Source organism: Pipra filicauda, unplaced genomic scaffold (assembly GCF_003945595.2).
Source record: "Pipra filicauda isolate LSUMZ 115617 unplaced genomic scaffold, ASM394559v2 scaffold7_size6619720_pilon, whole genome shotgun sequence".
NCBI lineage: Eukaryota > Metazoa > Chordata > Aves > Passeriformes > Pipridae > Pipra > Pipra filicauda.
In genome coordinates this window covers 3,824,417-3,847,270 of record NW_024104976.1, presented here as the reverse complement: position 1 = coordinate 3,847,270, position 22,854 = coordinate 3,824,417, and the positions used below count along the sequence as shown (strand labels likewise).

The following is a 22,854-nucleotide window of genomic DNA, read 5'->3' as shown; positions in this document are numbered from 1 at the left end:
CCAGTAGATGCAGAGTGTAGTCATTTTCACCAGAAAACTTTTTACTGGACAACTGAGAATACATGATGGGGCTCTCATGCCTCCAGGCCTCTAAGCTAAATGGTGCTGTGTTCTGAAGTGTTCAGGCAGCTGCTTAGAATGGACAATGTAACAACAGGTTTCAATACTGTCAAAAACAGTTTGCATTTATTATTTACATATACTATGGAAGCTCACTACAGACATTGCTGCTGTTCTATGATGATTTCTGTACTCCTGGAAAAGAGTACAGAGCTTGTGAATCCCTGTTCTACCACCCCAGTCCTATCTGGAACACTGGAAGTCTTTCTGAGCCCTCCTATATATGAGTATCATAAGGATTAGGAAATGCATTAGCAGTAATACCAGTAACAGCTCATAAATGCTTATAATATATCTTAATTCCACTGCAGATGAGAAGCATTTCAACAAGAATCAAATGGACGAAAATTATAACAAAAATTTAAATCAGGAATGGAAGAGAAATGGAGAATGAAAGCATGAAGTCTTGGAACTCCTCTATTCCCTCAGATTCTTGAGGGCAGAGCAGAAAAGCAGACCTGCTAATACTCACGTCATAGCTTGATAAATATATTCAATTCCATAGCGCATTGCAAATTCATCCACGATTTCTTGTGCAGCATCATCAAAGTACACCTTCCAGGCCTCATCGCCTTTCACCTCAGGGATTTTCACAACCCCGTTAGATTTAACTTCCGTCAAGTAATGGAACAGATTCTAAAGGTAAGAAACGTTTCAAACAGGGAATTTAGGCTTTTAAGTAGCATTCTGAAAATACATCCTATATATAGTCATTAACATATGAATTGCCAGGGATTTTTTATTGTTTATTTTTCTGAAGACTGGCACAAACTACTCAGCAGGCTTGTGATTCTGCTCTGTCTCCTTGATATGAAGTCCTGACAGTCAACTGGCACAGAAAGACTGCAACATAAAATAGTGCAGAAACTTAATAAAATATTATTTTTATATTATTATAAAATATAATTTTATATATTTATATATAATAAAATATAATATAATATAAAATATAAATATATATTATTATATTTATTATAAAATAATAAATATAATATTATTTATAATAAAATATTATTAATAAAATATAATATTATTCTGCAACATAAAATAGTGCAGAAAATTGTCCTTGTTAATGAATGAAAATGTGATGTTGTAACACAGTGTTTCAACTTTAATTGGTTCTGTGAACAATAAATTTCAAATTCATTATTTGAGACCTGTAAGTTACAGGAAGATAACAGAAAAATGGCAGATGCCTCTCAAGCAGTGCAAGGGGTGCAATAAAATTTATGTTTAGTAACCTTGGGAGTAAAGCTAACTGAGCAGCCAATTTTATTTCCTATTTTCAATGGTGAAAAAAACCCTAAAACTTTGAAATACTTTCAGTTTTGCTAATTAGCCCAAAACTGCCTCTTAAAGGATTATCTTAAAGCAATAGCAGGTCAAAATCTATCAGCACAAATGCCCTGTGAATATCCAGCTTTACAAATGGTGAACAAGGGGATTTTGTGGATACATACTAGTGCTGAACTTTCAGCCATATATTAGCTATCAGCTTTCAGAAACTGATTGTATTTTTGGAACAGAATTTCTACATGGTTCACTATTTGAGGGAAGGGGAACCAATTACAAGGAAAATCTTTCAAAAGACACACTGCTTTGTCAGTGATGATTTTTTTTCCAATGTTGACAAAAGCAATCTAGATGACAGGAAAATGAAATTTTATATTGTCTGTGCTTCTCTTGCATTTTCTCACTCTCTCCAAGATACAAATTAATGTAGGAGGAAATAAATCCTTCAGAGTTAATAGCTCTATTTCTGTAATATACCGAAATGTTTGTATATTCTCTATGTCAGGAAGCATGTAAGGATCATCAAAGTGCTATATCCAAACACAGTACAGGGAGAGCTTATCTGGCTCTATCTCTTATTTTTCTAACACCTACTGGCAGGAATGATCTGTTGGTCTTACATTGTTCTGCCTTTGCTTCTGAACCTGATGTGCCATCAGCAATACAAAGTGGGAAATCTAAAATAAACTTGTCCTGAGGTATGTCAGCAGTTATTTGTTACAGCGTTCTAATGTTCTGTAGCCTTTTTTCCTCATCCTTGCAACAACAGATTAGTCATTTCTGTAGAGTATACTTTAACTTTTCCTACATACCTCATGTAGACAGGTGTATTGCACATGATAGGGAGCAACTTTCTCCTCTCCTTCTATTTCAACATTGATTTTCAGTCTAATGGCACCAGAGACAGCTGATTTATCTGTTCGCTTTTCTGAGGAGCAGAAAAATAATACATCAATTAACTACCAAGAACACATGTATGTCATATGAAAAGCTTTCATAAATCATTCTAGTTTAATGACTTTTTTAAAGTCAGAAAGTCCTGCTGTTGAAAAACAAGAATTTTTTAGTACCTCCCACATGGTTCAGACCATGAAATAGAAAATCAAACTGTGAAATAATGAATCTTTCTTATTTTATCTGCCATATTCAAATCAGACTGCATTGCAATTTATTTATCACTCTTCCCTTTTCAAAGAAATTATTTTAATTTTCTATCTATTATCTGTGCTAATTATTATTATTTTCCTTTATCTATGAAGAGTTTAGCAAGAACCTGGACTACTGTGTTTGAGTGTGGTGGGTTGACCCTGGGGAGACACCAGGTGCCCACCAAAGCCACTGGATCACTTCCCCTCCTCAGCTGAACAGGGGAAAAAAAATAGAATGAAAGCCTCATGGGTCAAGAGGACAGGGACAGCTCACTCACCAGTTACTTTCATGGGCAATACCAGACTCATTTTTTATGCTATTATTAAACTGCTTCCTGTCAAATCATTTCAGCGTGATTTGTTTTAAAAATCCATTTCATAATAACTTACATCGGTTTAAGTCACTGAAATTTTTGAAGAAATAAAATTCAGAATTCATAATGACCCAATTATCTTACCTTTGAAAAATAACTCATTATAATTAGGAAAAAACCCAAGAGTTTATATTCATTGTCAATAAGAGATCAAATATCTATATATGATCTATATATGAAATATATATATTGGGAAATGAAACACTAGACAATGTAAAAAGAGCTGTTGATTAGGAAACGAATTTCAGAAAACTATATCATGTAATTCACCTGAAGTTTTTACAGAGCAGGCTAACTTAAATAAAATAAAAATGTTAATATCATATTTTTATGATCGAATATGGGAGATTAACTTTTAAAATTATTTTATGCTTCAGTTTAGATGGATATTCTGAGACACTATTCCATTAATTTATTTCTGGTTGAAAGACTGACAATTTTAAAGACCTGTCCAGAGAACAGTGGAAAACAGATGATTAAGCCCACAATGGTAATAAATAATTTTTTAAAATATGTGATAAAATGAATGTGAAGAACAATAAAAATATTTGTAAATGTATTTCCCAAAGAATGCTACTGTTATGGGACTACTCTAAGATGTTCGGTTCTCTTACACAGTTTTAATTTTGTTTTAAATGAAATATTTTTCTTTAATATCATTGGGATTAGTCTGCTCTCTGTAATTGTCAGAAACCAAAAAAGGATGAAATTAACCTGCAATATTTAAGATTTTAAGAGCTGTATATTGGTACCAAAGCTATATTTTTTTAAAGTCACAAAATTAAAGACACTGTGATTCCACTTCAATTTGTTTTAAGAAATCGGTAAAAATCATACCTAAATTATACCATACATCCATTTCTCCACTCAGTGTTCTTACTTCAATGATTGTTTGCCCCAGGAAGTCATCTGATTCTTTTTTGAAATGTTGCTTTACTCTAGACTTGATGTCATCATCTTCATCCCATACTCTCACTTTTATTCTATCTGTAGAATTATGGCATTCACTGGAAAAACAAAAATAAAATACAAAATGTGAGTAATACACAAGCTATATATCTCTGTACTGCTGTCTAATTAATTGACCTCGATTTTCATACACTTGCTTAACTGCATAAAGTGTCAGAATACAAACAACCTGCAACACCTCGTGGAATAAAAGGCCATCCCATATTGCCAGGGACAAAACTGGAATTGCTGTATATGAGAAAGTAAAGAGATTAACTCGATTGAATTATATACGCACAGAGATTGTATTTAGGAATGTCAAGAACTCCTCATTAAATTATTAATTAATTTAAAATTTGTACTTCTTGATGCTATTATTTAACAAGTATCCTAAGAAAGATACAGCTAGATCAGATTTATTTGTTTAGGAATGCTATATAGTACATAGAGCAAACTACACAAGTAGTAGTCTAGAATAACACAAAAAGTGAAAAAAAAATTAAAGAACATTTTTACTGTGTGTCAGGAAGCTTTTGGAAAAAACTCAAGAAGTACCCACACACATCACTGAAGGACAAGAAGGCAAACAGAAAAACCTAGGGAAATAAGTAGCTTCTTTCTTTAAAAGATATAGTAATTTTCTCCAAGACCTCCATTCCCTGGTAAGGAGAAGGAGTGGAGACAGACTGCCATGTACTGAAAAATTTATTGCAAATTTAATTTGCTTAGTAACCCCTCATGGATTGAGTGGATTTGAGAAACTACCGGATGTGTGAGGGAATGAGGAGGCTTCACTTGCAATCTGCAGAGTACCCAGTGGATAAAAATTTTTTCTCTCAGCTACGCCCTGCATGTATTTGCACAGAAATGGAAAAGAAACTCTGTTGCTGCTTATTTCTGTAAGCCACAATGAGGACTATTTACAATTCATCAGTGCTGGCTTTTGGTGCCTTGATTGGAATATCTTAACGGTGACTGCAGCAGTCTGTGGTAGTGAAAACTTTTCTGCTGACATTTGATGACTAGTACAGACACCAGTTATAAGGCATGTCATACTCATGTATACTAGCTGTGTTTTTTAATATCCACTCAAGAATGCTGCAAAAATATTTTAAAAATTACATATCTTTAAATATAATTTTAAAGTGTAGCAGCAAATTTTTATCTTCAGCAGGGTCTTAGTTTACACTAGATTAAGAGTTTTTACTTGAATTCTACTCAAGCACTATCACTGCTCAGTGATCTGTTTCAGTGTCTCCAGCATTAAAACAGTAATACTCTAACTTATCTTCCAACTGGCACCCCTCAGGGGTATTCTAAGAATTAATTAGTGGTGGTAATGGGCTTTGGAAGAATAAAGTGCTGTAAATGGTATTATTACTGTCAAGACCAATCAGACACTAAAAATGGCTTGCACAGCTCTTACTCTGCTGCACTGTGACATCATTCAGTATCACAGAAATGCTTGTGCCTGCCTGTGTTCCAGATTTTAACTTTGCAGATATTTCTGGCAATTAAAACACACATTGTTCTGTGATTAGCAAAACTAATAAAGCCTAGTTTCCTTTTGTCTTATGACTGGCTTCCCTGACATCTAACAAACTGCAAATCACGTACTGAATCTTCCCCCATAGCTGGGATTTTTGTAAATTGCCCCTCCATGTGAACTCCCCGGTGTTTGTTATGGGGTGAGCTCATATTGAGGACACCATCAGGATCTCACCTCTCATCTCTCCCTGACCACCGATTTTCACAGAACATGACAGGCAATCTGTGAAATTTCTCTGACTGACTACAAAATTCAAAAGCTATTGGCAAGGACATATAAAATATAGGAAGATAGAGATGGATCAAATAAACATCTTTGCCTTAAGAAATGAGGCTAAACCCAGAAACCATTTAATTTTCCTGAAATGTAGCTCTGAGTTATTGCTTAACGTTGCTGGAGTCCTGAATTGCATTTAGGTGTGAACCCAACAGAAATATTAAGCAGGGGATTTCGACAGTGGCATAGGAAGATCCATCACTGGTGAGGTATTTATGTGACCCTCATCACCATATCTGTGCTTTTAGTAGAAATTTTATTCCTGCTTTGCTTCTCAAGGAGATGTTGCATATAAAAGGTCATTAAATGGTACTTCAGCACAAATACCATATTTTTATTCTCCTGAGACAGCAACGATTTCCCTCTGATGTATGCTAAGCTGATTAAGAAATATTTATTCAGGTGGTCAGGATGACTGCACTTTTCCCTGATATCCTCAGTTGTCTCTTCCACATCCTTTTCTCCTTTAACCCTAGGTCAGTGAGACATGGTGAGACCCATCACAGCCATGTTCATCTTTGTGTCGAAACTTTAGCACTGAGTCAGCTCTGCTATGTTTGTAATGCTCCTGTGCAAGACCACAAAAATCGCATGGATTTGTTTTGCAAGAACTGAAGAGTGGATGAGTAAATATTTCTACTGGTCTGTCCTGTGGCAGTGTGACTGCAGGGAGATTTACTATTAAAATCACAGAGCTGTCTCTGCATGACTGTACTTACCTGCCCAGACTCTTAGAAATAGCACTATTTAATGACATGCACATTCTGCCTTAGTCACTGGTAACATCTGTGCAGAAGCCCTGGGTGGGATTCTTACTTCTGCTTACTCTGTCCAGGAAAATCAGCCCAAGAAATTAAAGGCTAAGACAACATATGCTATTTTTAGTGTTCCTGTTCTTGCCATTCTGCTTTATATGCTCAGTGAAAGCGTTCACGGAGATGTGACACAAGAAGGTGAGAAGTGAATTGTTCTTCAGCACACAGAAAATGAAGATACTGAAAGCTGGGAAAGTTGCAGTATATTTACAGATGCAAGACAGAAGAGACAGTTTTAATAATTTACCAACAATCTGGTGACACATTACTTCTGCATTGCCAGAATGCCACAAAGACACGAAATAATCGTCACAGAATTTCTGCTAATTCAAATGGCTAGAGTAGTAAAATTGTAATAGTAAACTATCTCTACAACAGTATCTCAATGTAAATTTAATACTAGATGCACTGGCATGACCTGATTGTACATCTTCTCCAAGAGATCTTCACCCAGTGTTAAAATGACAACTAAGTGATACTATGCTACTTTCAGTAAGTTTAGGAAGCAATTCATTGTTATTATTATCCTCATGTTTATTATTATTGCCATTACTGCAAGCCAGAACCAGATCCACAGCATTGCTACGAGAAGTCTGTCCACTCTGTTCTTATGTGTTTAGAGGTAGTTCCATAGTCTGTCAAGAAATCTATTCCAGTACTTCATTAGCCCCACTATTGGCAAAATTTTCTAAAGTCTGATTTAAACCTCTCTAAATGGACTTTGTACCTATTACTTCTTGTTCTACTATAACAGTAAGCATGGAAAATAGATTATTCCTTTCCTCTTTGCAGGAGAAAGGATGTGTTTAAAGACATCCTTACCTCCACTACTTGTTTCTTCTCTAGTCTGGACAGTCCCAATTCTTTAGCAGTGTGGTCACGGGCCATGCTTTCTGATAAAGTAGAATGAGACTAATTATGTCTTTTCTTGCATTAGTTTATTCTGTCATAACAAAAAGAGAGTTGTATAAAATTAATCTGGATTGACAGCAGTTTGAGAAAAAGACTCAGACCAAACATGCTGTACTGTGAAACTGAAAAACACTATTGCTGAACAAACAATCTATCATTTGAATTGGTTTCTAGAAGTGTTCTTCTCTCTTGATTTGGGCTGAGGCTGTGAGATCCAGTTATTTTAATTAATTAGTCTCTCAGAAACTTGGTTGCTTATTGAAGAATTCCTAAAATGGATAAATCTAGTAAACTAATATGCAGGTTTTATTACTCAATTGGTTTTATGTAATATAATTGTCTGCTACACACTTTTCTTATGAGACAATCCTTAAGCTATTTCTATGATTCTCACAAAACTGTGTTTAGATATCAGTGGAACACCATTTAGATATCACTGGAACACCATTTAAACAGGTAACCAACCACGTTACCTTCACTTACAGTGAAGTTTATCCTTTTTACAAGTCAGTTCAGCTGATCAAGAATGTATAAAATGACTTATTACAGAAAGTGACTTTGGTGATGTCCTCTTGTATTTATTTCCTATACCTGGCTGCTTATACTAAATATTGCTTTAGATGAATGCATTAATAATTTATTTTAGAATAAATAAAATGTGCGTAATTCTAAGGAAGAACATCCACACCTGGATGCCTGAAATCAGTTTGCTCAAATGTTTTCATGCACTGAAGTTAGCAGTATATATATCCAATTAAGCTACTTATCAGAGCACATATGTGCAAAATAGAAAGAATAAATAATGTAAAATAATAATCCAGTTACTTGAAAGAGTTCTGTATTCTACACTTGTATCTGAGATGTTAATAAATGGTCAGAGGAAATGTGGCACCTGCAAAGTCAGCAAGGCAATTAGAGATGTGTGCTTGCCAAACAGTGTCAGAGAAACCAGATTTCTATATTTCAGCAATCAACTGTTGAAAATGGTCAAGAAAAGAATGAGAGTAGAGTTTTATTATAGGATATAGATCCAAACGTTTCTACAAAGCTGAAAACTACACAGCCTGAATATATCTTCCTGTAACTAAAGCTGAAAATGCAGTCCCTTTTCCCATATCAGATACCACACTCAAGAAGAAAGAGAAGGTGACAAACAGCTCCTATCACTGATGTTTTAGTGAAAAAATAAGAACTGCTCTGTTATCTCATTTCTAATGATGCCAGTAGAAAGGACCAAAGCCCTTAACACCTATATTACATTCATTACACGACAATCTGCTGGTCAATTTGCTTTTCTACCCTGGGCACCAAAAAGCTCTAATGGTTTAGGAGTTCCCATGTTAAAATCTCTGCCAATATCCCATTTAGCAGAGGGTCACATTATAGTTTGTTAGAAACATTCACTCTCTGCTTACCATGAAATCATGTCAGGTTATGTGTACCTCTAAGAACTAGAACACTGCCCTCACTTTATCTGTTATGACAGAGCAAATGCACAGTGGGGAGCCAATGTTTTTTCCAGGTCCTTGTTTTGGAACAGATGGGGAGATTTAAATGCATATTTTGGTATTATGAGTAAATATAAGATTGTAAGATTTCGAGACACATTTTATTTCTGCAATTTTATCATTTAGGAGTTATAATGATGATTAATGTTAGATTTTAAATAGGATTGTCAAATATTACTAGTAGAGCCTAATTTAAATCATACTTTTTGAGTCAATGAAAAAATTATATTGATCTATTTTAGATTTGATCTTGGGGTTAAACATTTATGGTTTATTTAATACACTTTAGAAATTCTCATATACTTTGAATTGAAATCCAATGCATTGAATAAGTCAGGAAGATTATTTTTGAAAGCACAAGTGTTATGAAAACGATTGAAAACACATTCAGTTCAAAGCAGTTACCCTGGAGGTTCATGCTATAGTAAAGTCTGAAGGGTTTTTATAAATGTTATTGCTAGAGCAGCAGATCATAGTAATACTTAGTGATGGGAAAAAAAAAACCCAGAATTTTTTCAAGTTTCCAGGGATTTTATTGTAGCCCTGTCACATCTTTGAGAAAATGCATTTAAAATATCCTAACAAATTTGCTGAATTGCTCATCTAACTTTTGACACTATGCAACTCATACAATTAAATGCAAGAAAATAATTAATCTCTTATCTTTGGTCACTCACGCTCATTCAATGAGGAATGACACTTCAACTATTACTGGAGTAGCACAAATAAGTTGAAAAGAAAACACCATCTGTATAGGGGAAGCCTGTAAAAAGTTTCTAAGTGTGTGTTTGCTCTGAATTATTTCTAACTATTTATTTCTAATAATAATCTGTTTGAATCTGTGAAAGGCATGAGAATATGTAGTTTAATACAGTTGGATCCCCTGATACCTTTTCCGGAGAAACAGAAGTGCCACATTGGACCAAACCTCTTTTGAACTCACTACTGAAACAATAACCCCCTCAACAATAAGGGAGCAGATTCTAGTGAAAACCCGGGCAAGAGCTACATGATAAGAAGGTAACTCCTCATGTTACGATATTGCACCTTCTTGAAGAAAACAGTGCTCTACTTTAAATGCCTGAACCTTAACAGAAATTGTTCCCACTTTTACGTAAATAGGAATAATGGCAACTCATGTTTTCTTTATAGGAGGAAAAAAAATATAAGAATAAGCTAAACAATGTTATATTCTGAAGACAATTATATTAAATTGCTGTGAGTGGCTACTTTGAAATTGCCAGTTGCACACAGGGACCAGCTGGAGCTTCTGAGTCTTAAATGTCTGCAGGATCCTGAGCTATTCTGTTGCTGCTTTATAAATTCAGCATTGCTTCAAAAAATGACACATTGTTTTTATCATCACTGATACAGTGTTTCATCAAGTTGCAGCAAATTAAGACCCTGTTTTGAATATCACTATTAGACATAAACATATTAGACTTCTATAATGTAGTACCAAAAGGTTGGGCTACCAAAATGTGTCAACAGTTTGCATATACTCTCAATACAAATTCAAATAAAACTATTCTATTTAACAAACATTTAAATTATAGATCCTTTATTATTATAATTTCTTATTTTCAGAATTTACCATCCTAGTGTTTTCACACAGCTTTCATAAAACACCTCCTAAACTTCACTTGATATTACTGTGGTAAGTGCTTTCAGAGTAGACTGGAACTTTTCTGAACAATTTAAAAAATCTGCCTAAATAAATGTTTCTTTTCGACTTAAAAATTTCCAAAGGAAATCTAGGGGTTTTATTAGCTTTTCAGAATCCTTGACTTAGTTTAATAATAGTAGTTAAGTGCACATCACATACTGTGGTACAGCATAATCAAGTTAAGAAAAGAATAAATACTCAAATACTTCTGCAACACGTAGAGGAATAGCACAGTAAATTGATATTACTGTCAAATCAGTCAAATTCTCAGTCAGGAATGCGTTGCATCCCCAGGCAATATTTTCAGGAAAGGAACAGTATAGTACCTGAGAATTAGATTTTCCTCTACTGTAACATGCCTTTCCAGGGGAAAAAAAAAAATCTAGGGACTTTAGCAGAACTGGCATGAAATCCTATTCAAACCTTAGACAATGTATTACAAACTGAACATTTTTGCAGTCAGGGTTGAACTTCTGTAGTCTTCTGACCCCAAACTATACCCTACTCATTCAGAGGCTGTGGCCAAAGAAAGGAGACAGGAAAATCATAACTCTCCATATGTCTCTAAAATCAGAGCCATTACAAACAGCCCATCCCAGAGCCTGAAGCACATCAGTTCCTACAAAATTCCCCAGTTTCACTCAGGAGAATCACCACGTCAAATAAAAATGTATTTACCTTTCATGGCCAGTGTCTGACACATGGGAAGGCATTATAATGTCAGTAATTGGTATGTAAGGTTGGAGTCTGAAAACTTACTGAAGTTCCCTAAAAAAATTAGAATAAACAGACACCACCAACAGATCCCCCAAAAGGACCTGATTATGAGCTGTGTGATTACTTTAAGAAAAAGTCACAAAAAACTTTGATGCTCTCTCCATTCAGAACTTGCTAATGCATTAATGCTATGAATATACATAGTACAGACAAAAAACATTTTCAAATTAAGTGATTATTTCACTTTGTAGCATTATATTACCTACAAGTAAATTAAAAAAACAAGAAATAACTGTATTTTCTATACTTACAAATAGAATTTTTCATCCCATACGGGATTCAAGTTTCCAAAAATAGTTTTTGTTCTTCGCTTGTTTTTGCCAACTTGCACAGTAACGTATGGGTCACTTGAGCCAGTTTTGTCCTTAGCCTGCAAGCCCTGAGCACAAAGAACTGCAACAAAAGGAGAGAAATGTGCTTTAGCCCTCATGACCTTCATTATCAAGAGGTAAATGACAGTGACAACAGCAACAGGAAACAAAATCATCACAGTGAGGGCTCCTGAAACAAAGATTTCTGGATTATTTTCCCAGCGTCTATAAGTCTGGAGCCTGACAAGGCTTGTCTAACTACCCTTTTAGATGGTATACAATTTTAAAATACAGTTTAATAGAGTAATAAATGCAAAGATTCATTACCAAGCACAAAACAAATACTTTTGATGCATAATTCAAATACTCTTCTCAAACTGAGGCTTAATCAGCATGGCAAACAATAGACTGTTGCTGTATAACTTGGCTTGAGCTTAATAATTCCCTAAAACTCCACAGCCCCCATCCCCAATCCCAAAAAATAAATAACAATTTCCAAAATTTCTCCAAACTAACATTTACAAAGTAAAACTTCCAATATAAAAAAATCTGCTCTGTGGATTATGAAACAAAACATGAGGGACATGGCTATGATTTGTTATTTGTTCTCTTCATGTGAGAGATGAACCATGATGGTTTTTGGAATACTTTCTATGCTATTACAGAGAGGGTGACAGTTCAGATCAATTATCATTAACTGTTTATGTATATGCTAGCTTTTCTGACAGTTATTGTGGGTGTATAGTTAATGGCTATGAATTTAGTGCCAAATATAAATCCACCCAATTTGACCATAATTCATAAAACTGGAAACCTCAGGAGAAAGCAGAATTGTCAAAGAGCAACCTGCCAAACCCAGAGAACTGCAGCTAAAACACTTACTCTGTCTCCTACCATCAGCTGAGCTTGGTTTTGTTATTCTGCACATATTATTTAAAGCATCTCAGTGGTAACATTTAGTTAACATTCTCTAATGTCATTCATTTTGGATAATGAAGCTCCCTTGGTATGCTCAGAAAAATGATTACATAAAAATGACACCTTCTTGCTCAGCAGATCAGCTCCTGTGTGGGTTCAGTCACATGTGCTGACTTCAGTGAAAAAAGTGAGATTCTGTTACTCTTTTATGCATCCAGTTTCTGAAAAGATTAGCTCTTAGGAACAAACTAGCATATTTTGTCTTCCCCATTCACTCTAAATCCATAGTGAAATTTTTAGAAGGCAAGGAAGTAACCTTCTATGATTTATGCAGGAGAATTAAGTGACAGCCTAGAAAATGTCTTCCAGGGTTGTTAAATTGTATGTATTGTACTGGCCTGAACACAAGACAGTCTTCAATATCTTTTAGAGGTACAACTAAAAGTAAACATATGAATTAACTCTGTCCCTAGTGCTTGGTGACAGTCCCAAAATTCAACAATTATTCTTTTGAGTTTCGTGCACCATCCCTCGATCTTCAGTAGAAAAAAAACACTCCCCTGTTGGTGAGGTTTTAATTCAAAAACTTGAATGTCAGAGCCAGAAGACCTGGAAATCATCATGAGCAACCAGGCTAATGTGATTGGAAGCCATTTGGAGCATGTTCTGGGTGTGCAGCAGCAGCAGCACTGAACTGGAACACACCCTTAGCTAAACAACATGAATGAATGATGAGTTTCAAACCAATGGGGTCTGGAACTGCAAGCTCAAGTGTTTTTAGTCACTCAAAACCTTTTTGTGTGACCTTTGACTCTTGCAGTTGCTGGCAAAAAGCTCATCATTAGCAGGAGGTAGATGAGATGCAACAAGGCCATTTACTCATCTTCCTTCCTAGAGCAGGAGAATATAAAGTAGTTTTGGCAACAGATGTAACTTAAAGCTCTTGCAGTTAGCATGCTATAAATTCAAGTGTTTGCTGATGCACCAAGTGTGCAATTGAACACACAGTTCCAGCTCTGCTTGCAATAAATCTTATTCCTGAACCAGGGCATGACTACGAAAGAAAGAAAAAAATTTACCTGTGATGGTTATTTTGGCTGACCATTTGGATGTTCCATCCAAAACACTTTGTTTTGCTGCTTTCGTATATTGTACAAAATCTTCTTTGGAAATATTAAACATTTCCTGGATCACTTCAAACACCTCTGGTCTATTTTTCTCTCTAATCTTCATTCTTTCCTTCATAGCACTAATAATATTCTGTGTTTTGTCTTCTGCACCGTGTTTGGAACTTTTTTCAGCTGCTCCTGAAATGAGAGAAAAGGTCACTATTGTTATTAAAAAGTTAATTTAGTTCTTTTTTGCCTCTAGAGTCTCCAGTCAACTCTTGGTACTGCAGTACCTTTGTTTAATCTGAATAATACCAAGACTCTAGAATTTATTCTTTGTGATACCTAAAATTATCAACTGATTTAGTTAAACACGATGGGTTAATATTCAACTTCCATCAGGTGTGTTATACCCAGAAATATTTATTGAATCAGTACTGCTCAGTACTGTGAAAACATCTGAACACATGAACTGAACAGTAGGCACTAAATTGTGGTCTCAAAACTCCATCATTAAACACCACTACTGTGCTTGTGTGGTATTAAACTTTAATGCTTTTCTTAAAATTCTTCTTGAGGGATCACTCAGGAAAATAACATATCACAGGTACAGAACAGAGAGGTTCTTCTCTTCAGTAAAATGGTCATTACTGATAATTTCAGTAAGTATTTGAGGATGGTAGAAGAGATCAGAGGATATTATCTATGTGAGAATACTTCCAGGCTATATTACCCTGTGGCAATATGTCAGGTCTATCCTATAAAACAAGTCTGGAAAACAAAGAAAATTCTCAGGTAATTTTTCTGGAACATCAAAACCACTACAGATTTTATTGGTTTAATTAAAAAAAATAAGGATACCAAGTTGTTGCAGATTTTATTCACAGTTCTTTTCAGAAGTGCTCTGCAGAGATTTCTCTCTCGAACAACTGTAAATGATCTCAGAGGTCCTTTAAAAAAAAAAAAGTGAAGTTCACCTTATAAAGTGTCCTTTGTGTGCCAGAGGAAAGAGTTTCTGAACAATGTCTCTACAACACCTAAATGTACATTGAAAAAAACCCAAATATTGATCTTGCAGTTGGGTGTGAGGAAAGAAACATCAGACCTCTACGATCAGGAGAGTATTAAAAATGTAGCAAGTAAAAATTTAAATTCCTGCAGTGCTTAACAGGCTATCTCTTGATGAGACTAACATATAAAGCAAGATGAATACTACAAATTTTATAATCAATGACACATTGCCACTTGCTACAGGCATTGCTGAATTCTGGCTCATGTTGTTAAACACTGCTCAAAGGCTTGTGGCACTGAACGTCACAATCATCATCATCATTATCATTAGCAGCACTAACTACTTTTCCAAAAGCTTCTGGAAACATCATCCAACTAGCCATCCTCAACTCCTGGGAGGATCAAAGTATTATTGTTCCCTTTAAAAGGACAGTAAAATTAAGACAAAATTATGCTGAATAATTTGCTATGAAATTAGAATACAGATGTTTCAATACTGAAGAAGAACAGAGTTCTGTCTTTACAATACCATCAAACACCAGTACGTTCCTTGGAAGGAGTTTTTTGTTGAGTCACTCTACCTTGCAATGGCTAAAGAAAAAAATTATCAACACATCCACAGAACTAGAAAGGGTCATCTTTCAGCATAAAATTTCAGTGGAGTCTTACTAAACAAATATTTCATGTTTTTGTTTTCCTCATTTTTCAATGTGCCTGAAGGTATCTCAGCACATCGGAGGCAGAGATATCTATATATAGAGAGATAGCAAAGTGGGAAGGCATAATGTCATAGGATTGGAAAAGTGTGGGATGAGATAACAGATACCAGTGATCCCAGATTGTCAAAGGGCTGAATTATACGCCTTCTTCAAGGTGTTTTCCATGGCACTAAATCTTGAAAAATCTTGAAAATCTCTAGGTCAGAATACCTAATTTTTTTGAATGCAGAAGACCACAGTTCTAGTGATTAAAGATTTTCCAGACTGAAAAATCAGGAATTAGTAGAAATAGAATTAAATGCTACCATGAAATTAAATACCAGATAATGAATTCTCTAGTGATTTTATTACAAAAGGGATGATGGTTGATCTGCTTGGAAGTGTGACAGGTCATTCCTGGAAGATGCAGGAAGGAATATTTTTCATTTTCTCTTATTTTCTGCCCTTCCTCAAAAAGTACAAATGCAACATCATAACTGAATGATAAACCATGGACACAATATGAATGGCAATAACATATTACTGTTAAAAACCTTGCTGATAAAATTGTACAGATAAAATTGAAATATGTGTTAAAATGCAACTTCCTTTAACAAAATAGCCTTCTATTTATATGAAATTATTTATTGCAACTATTTTACATCCTCAGTTGCTGACAGTCTATCAACAACTCTTTTCATCCAGTATTGATCAAATTAATTGAGACAATATCGTTAACTTACATTGCACACAAAGTTAACAAGCCCCTTTTACCCTAGGGACTGATACAAACTCAACATGATTGAAATCAATTCTAACTTAATACTGCACCTAGTACTAGAAAGGGATATCTTGTTGAAGATGAGTGGTCTAATGAAAGTACTACTGATTTTTTTTAAACCTAATTTAGAACAAGGTTAGATATTGACCTTAAAGAGTTTGAGATGTGACTTCATTTCTACAGTCTACATTAGCAATCATTACATATGAAAAAAATCACAGAGGTTTGGAGGCCAATACACCCTCATGATTATGAGATGGCCCAAAGAATGACTGTGATAAAAATAACTACATTTCACTTTATGATACTGTTAGCGTTAGTTTTCTCAGCAACAGAGATATAACCAATTGGTCAATCCATTTTTCCAATGTAAAACAACGTGCATGAACCTAATTTTCAAAGTAGTATAATATTCAAACTCACTGAACAATTAATCTGTTGCAAAAAAATATGACAGGATGCTCAAAAACATTTGCATGCTAATGAGAAGAGCATGCACACACCCTTAGGTGTGTTAAATATTTTATCTGCAATTTGCCTTCTAGAGGTTTGTCCTTTCAAGACTTTGTGGCCCAATGTTTTCAAACTGTTCACACTACAGATGACTTCCAATCCTATTTCTTTTTTTGCAGGCCCTCTCTAAGACTTTTCATTTATACATCTATAAAACCTCTTCAAAGACAGCATGGTGCTCCGAAATATTTTTTATGTTTTTTTGGGTTAGTGATGTGGGCCAGGGAACCTCTGGGCTGAATTTTTCTTCAGCTAAGTGAAAAGGAAAATAAAAAGGATACTTTTACTCTGTATGCCTTTTGTAGCTTTTCAATTTCAGCCAGATTAAATTATTTCAGGGATGGATACATCTCCCATGCCACCTGCATGATTGTGGCACCCTGAAAAACAGCTCACCTCTCAGAAAGTCAGCAGAGGATTATTGCCTTGACAGTTGGAAAAGTGAAACAGGAAGAGGCATGGTCAGCATGCAAATATGTGAAGGTATATCACCCCATAGAGAAAGGATTGCTTATTCTGAGGAGTAATAACAGCTCAGCTCCTTATTGGTGTTATATTCAGGTCTAGTTGGCTTAAATGTTGTTTTCCAGTGTGTGCAGTGACAAGAGATTTCGTCACTTTTAAGAAGCCTCACAAAGAACAACCTCTCTAACCATTCTCTGTTATGAGAAATCATAATATTACATGCAGCCTGTGAGTAACTTGTAACCCTGAAATTGTCAGGGACACGATCTTGGATCTTGCTTTTCTCACTTTGCTTTTATTATTGAGCAGAAATAGCTGTAGTAACAATTCCAGTTTGAACTGTGACTCTCTCAAACAGCAAAAAGAGATTAAAATGCTATACTTGATATGTGCTAGCTCCTCCAGACACCTCAGGAAGCTTTCATTTTCCACTCTTCAAACTTCCACAGGAATGAAAAGATACAGACTTAATCCCTGTTTTCTTTGATAAAAATGAACCAAAATCCTAGAGGTCAGATCTAAATAGTCTTTCAAGCAGGGGTGACTATATGTAAGGTATCTCTTAAGAATACACCACTGATCTGTATTGTGCTGTACTTGTAGAATGCACTACAGGACAGAGGATCCATGAGACAGAAATGAAACTCCCAATTAAAAAAACCTCCTAAGTCCCTCCAATGTAATTCAAAAGGGGACTGAATGCCATGCAGTAACCAGGCTGGAAATCCTGGTGGAGTAGAGGAGGGTTTTTACATGTTTGGTGAGATGAGAACCACCAAAATAACAGTGACAGAAAGGTTCCTCCCAGCACAAAGACATGATTACCATGCTCATAACCATTTGATCTTTGCAACACTTCATAACACTCATGTTGAAACAAGATTTGTTGTATATGTTTCACGAAGCAAATTAATCTTAATTTTCTTAAATTAAAAATATTTCTGAAACAAAGTGTTATAACATGACATGTTATTCTCTTAAATCCTCCAAAATAAAAGGTCCGCTTCTGGTGGAGTAAGTTTCAGCTACGCTTTATTTCTAGACCATTATTGTATGTAATTATGATACGGGAATTCCCACAACACTCTACAGAAGACTTGATAGTTATCTCTTTGTCACAGAATACAATCAGCCTTTTCAGGGAGCAGCAGAAGTGAGTCATAGCAGAGTAGCTCCTAATCTAAGCAGTAGCCCAGTTCCTGAAGGATGTGTAGAAAGTAACCTTCAATTAGATCCAATGTGGTTCATAAAGATTTGGTTTGTGGCCCCCCTACAAGATTAATCCCACATTACATTTTGAGAATATCAGTATCAATTCAGTGCCCCTCCCCCATGTTTTCTTACCCCTGCACATAAATAGCACTAAACAAGATAAGATGCATAAGGGGAGGCATTAAATTTAGGAAAGTTATTCCTATTTTCTGCTTCCTCCGTCAGGTTGGCAAGTGACTTGCACATATCCTGTTGCCAGCAGAAGTACAAGCTTAACTCATTTCCATGCCTATAAATCCAGGCAGTATAAACCAAGTGATTCCCAGCAGAAACAGGGTGTCAAATGACTACTCAAAACAGAGAGATCAATGGGCTGATGTGCAATTCATTATTATTTTTAGCCAGTCTTAAAACATACCCAGAATGAAACGAGACAATTAGTCAATAAGAGTGAACAGGAACTGACATTCTGAAAACATACCTGCTTTTGTTACTGTCCCAGTAACAGAACTATTTGCACTTATTGAAGAAGTTGCTCACGAGTATCATCTTTATACACCTTTGACTATTCACCACCAACAATCACATTAATGCTGCACAAGCTACTTCTGTAGTAGTTGATTTTCAAAGCAAACATTCCTTTCTCACTTGTGAAACTATGTCAAAAGCTTAGTTGTCAAACACAGCCCAGTGTCAGCCATAGTGCAGAATCACAATTAAGCGCAGTTAAGCAGCTTGATTTAGAAATTCATCATTGGTTTGTGCTCCATGGGGTCAGTTGCTCTGGGAAATTTTGATTAGTTCCTGAACAGTATGAACCTTGAGAATCCATCCCTTGTGACAGCTCTTCCCACAGAGAACACAGTGGGAAGAAGGAAGACCTCACTAAAATATCTATGTACTTTTCCTACATGTAGAAGCGCAGGAACATATCAGCAGTTAACAATGGGGAATAACTCCAGAGTTATAAAAGCGCCTTTCATCCCAAAGTAAGAATATTGGACAATTTGCAGGTCTTGTTTTTCTATTGTTTAGAATCTTGTGTAATAATTGTGTTGTAATTTAAGTATGGTTTCAATGTACCTGGTATATTTTTGAAGGAGAATGCATGGTGGTTGGAATCAATCTGGGCAAAGAAAAAGGTCTCAAATGACTTCCTGACTAAATTTTTCTTTCCCTTACCCATACATGGTTTGGTATTTTGAAAGGCAAGGTCCTACTCACTGTTTAATATTTTTGTCTATTATGCAGCACAATAATACGACTACAATAAGTATCATGAATATTTTTTTAATCTTTGCCATTTTTCAGGCTTAGGCAGTAGAAAGTAAACAATTCTCTGATGTTACCAAGCATTATTTTGTAACTGACCTGCAACATTTGGCACATTTTAAAGACAAAAGCAAAATTAACAGTAGTTGTTTCCTAAAGTTTCTGGCTAGCTTCTCAACTGTTAAACATGCCCTCACTGGTTTTGGATGATCTGGTCCTTTGTTTCAGGATATATCTGAGGGTACACACAAAATCCAAAGATGTGAAGTATTGCAATGTTTTAGTCGTCAAGAAATACTCACTCTGCAAACAGTCAGCATTCAGGAGGTCTTGGCACTTCTCATGGCATTTGACACCACATTCAGTGCACCTCATGCCTTGTCTGGCAATGCCCCAAAGTAGACCTTCACATTCATAACAGTATGTGGGAGTTGTAGCTGTCCAAATTTCAAAGTTATGAGGTGTGGTTGATGATATAGGATAGATCAAAGCCTGCAATGTCTTCTTGAAGACGTGTATTTTCTGTTGGGTAAGAAAAAAAAAATCAAGACTTTGTTTAATACAAGTGAACTGTAGCTAAATTATATGTCATTTACACTTACAGTGCTAGAAAATATCAGAATATACATAGAAGTAGGAATTTGCAAAATACTGATTTACTCATTTTGCCTTATGCTTTGAAGACAAAAGAACCCTGGATGACTGTTTTATCTGAATTCAGAAACAGCAGAGTTAAACTGGAATCAAGTTAGTCAATTAACAAGAAGTCTTATGCATATTTTTATATTTTTAGGCAGAAATTAAAAAATTCATCACATTACATTCATTGGTGCCTAACACTACTTCTGAATATTTGAATACTTTCTACAGGAACTTAGACACACTGCACAAAATGTACTTTGATTATATACAATGCTGTCATTCAATATTTAGTGTCTATATAATCTCATCAAATAAAAGCTGGCCAGTTTTAGGGTTCCATTTTATCTGTCTTCCTGTGCTATTGTCTGTAATACCATACTCACTACTTCCTGTTTAAGCATCAAGTTGCTTTTTACCTGTAAACAAGAATGATCCATGCTCTCAAAAATCCCCACCCATTTCTTTGACTGTTTTGGCTTAAGACTCATGACCAGTTCTACTACAAGAACAGTTATTGGCTGACTAGTACAGTAACAACCTCAATCTCAACTCCTCAGTGCTTAATAAGTTAAATACAAAGCAATCTCTGAAGTTTTGTATGTAAAACATGGGCTTATACAGCCATGATGGTCCAGTTTGTTTATCTGAGCTTTGTTTTCAGGCACCCAGATCTTCTAAGTCCAGGTGATTTACTGGGAATGAAAAAAGCTCAGCAGCCTGTAGGTTGTACTTGGAACCACACAAAAATATGATCTTACAACATCTGTGGGTTTTTTGGGGGTTGTGCGTTCACTAAACTCATACATGACTGCCATGAATGTATTAGAAGTTCTAGACCTGTTCCCTTATAATGAATGATTGTTTCTGTCAGAAAGAAGAAACCACATTAAAAGGGGTGGCACAGAGGGATATTTCTGAAAATCTGTCTGTCCATCCATGTCTTCGTTCGGTGTGGATATAATATGAGGTAGCTCTAATATGTAGAAAATGGGGAACAACACCTGGGAATGTGTGTGATTTGTCCACTTGTGCTTCAACATCTCTGCCACAGTTCTGATAGGACAGGAAGCAAAGCAAACTTACTCAGTTGAGCATTAGTTAGCACTCCCTTATATTTAATATTCAGCTGTGGTAAGTTTATACCAAATGCAGGATATTAGGTTGTCTACCAATATGCTGACATGTTCTTGGTTTTCTCTGCTCAAAACATGTGAGATATTCTGCTAATGATAAATTGTCTGATAAAAATAAAATATTTTTTGTGCACACATCTGCATAATGTTGCACAATCAGAGCTATCAATTAAAGGACTTTTGCTAGCATGGGAAAACCATTAGCATGTAGCAATAAATCTACTGATCCATAGGTTCAAGCACTAAAAATAGCAGAACCAAGTGTTAAGTAGCTTAGGCTGCAACAACTCTTCTTGAAGTTAAGAGTTACACACTGAAAACAACATCCATCCTGTGAAGCCAAATCAAATATACATGGTCAGACATTTCATGGGCATTTGATCCTAGCACTTCTGAGAACACTGCAGAACTGAACTAAGAAAAAAACCTGATACAGCAGGAAAGACTAAAACAAATTCTGAATTGCTCTCTGGGGTGCTTCTTAGCCTGTCCTAATAACTTCCCTGAAAGCAAGGAAAGGTCTGCACTGGTTTGATTTGGCAGACCCTAAGGAGGACTGGGGCAGGCACAGCCACCTAACTCTGGAGAATCCCTCTTTGCACATATCTCCACCTTCTGCCTGCCATGTCACAACTTGCCAGTCACAGGGATCAGAAAGAAACCCAAGGTGAATTTATGCAGTCTGCTGAGAAATGATGCTTCTCAGAAACCACCAGATATTTGAAGATTCCTTTGCAGGTTACACTGTCCCACTCCTAAACTCTAGTAGCCTCAGTATAAATCCTGCCCTTTCACCCTGTTCAGCTTCACTGTTTTTTCACATTATAAATTATTTTGCCAGTAACTTTTATCTTTTTCTAAAATGTCAGTAAGTAATGAAATGGCACAGCTCAACAGGCCTTGAAGTAAACATTTGAGGGTAAATGAAATTTTCAGCTGAAAGGCACAATTTGTAGATTAGTTTTGCTGCTGAACATGTTCCTTCCCCTGTTGTTAATAAAGTAAATTGCAAAGGAGAATTTTATTTATCTTTCTGTCTAGAGGCTTTCATTCCTATTACTTTTCTCTGTTTAAATGTTTCTGTTATATGAATTCACTGAGCTCTGAGCATGGCAACATTTAGCACTCAATATATAGGAGAATTATCTAGTTATCAGCTTATCCTCTGAATTGAAGTTTATTTCTGTCATATACTACTTGAAATACTTTTAAATGTCATCAATATATTATTTTTACAAACTTGTAGCCCTGTCTCTTTGTTCAGCAAAGCAATTAAATGAATGCTCAACTGAAAACATATGTTTAAGTATCACGCTGTTTAAAATGTCTTTGGACCTGTGTCTGAAAACACACAAACTCACTGTGTTGTGTGTGTGCTCTACCACAAGGACAGCACTGTCAGG

At 35.5% G+C, this 22,854-nt stretch overlaps 1 protein-coding gene across 2 annotated transcripts in view; it reads right to left on the bottom strand.

The window, feature by feature from the left end:
* Positions 1–22,854, bottom strand: part of UNC13C (unc-13 homolog C) — a 133,749-nt gene that overhangs the window by 78,134 nt on the left and 32,761 nt on the right. For both annotated transcript variants that reach the window (XM_027736886.2, XM_027736887.2), the window contains exons 7-12: positions 19,979–20,198; positions 13,695–13,922; positions 11,638–11,779; positions 3,773–3,942; positions 2,226–2,341; positions 593–756 (exon numbers count right to left, since the gene is read on the bottom strand). In XM_027736886.2, coding sequence (XP_027592687.1) covers positions 593–756; positions 2,226–2,341; positions 3,773–3,942; positions 11,638–11,779; positions 13,695–13,922; positions 19,979–20,198 — 1,040 coding nt within the window. The remainder of the gene's footprint in view (positions 1–592; positions 757–2,225; positions 2,342–3,772; positions 3,943–11,637; positions 11,780–13,694; positions 13,923–19,978; positions 20,199–22,854) is intronic.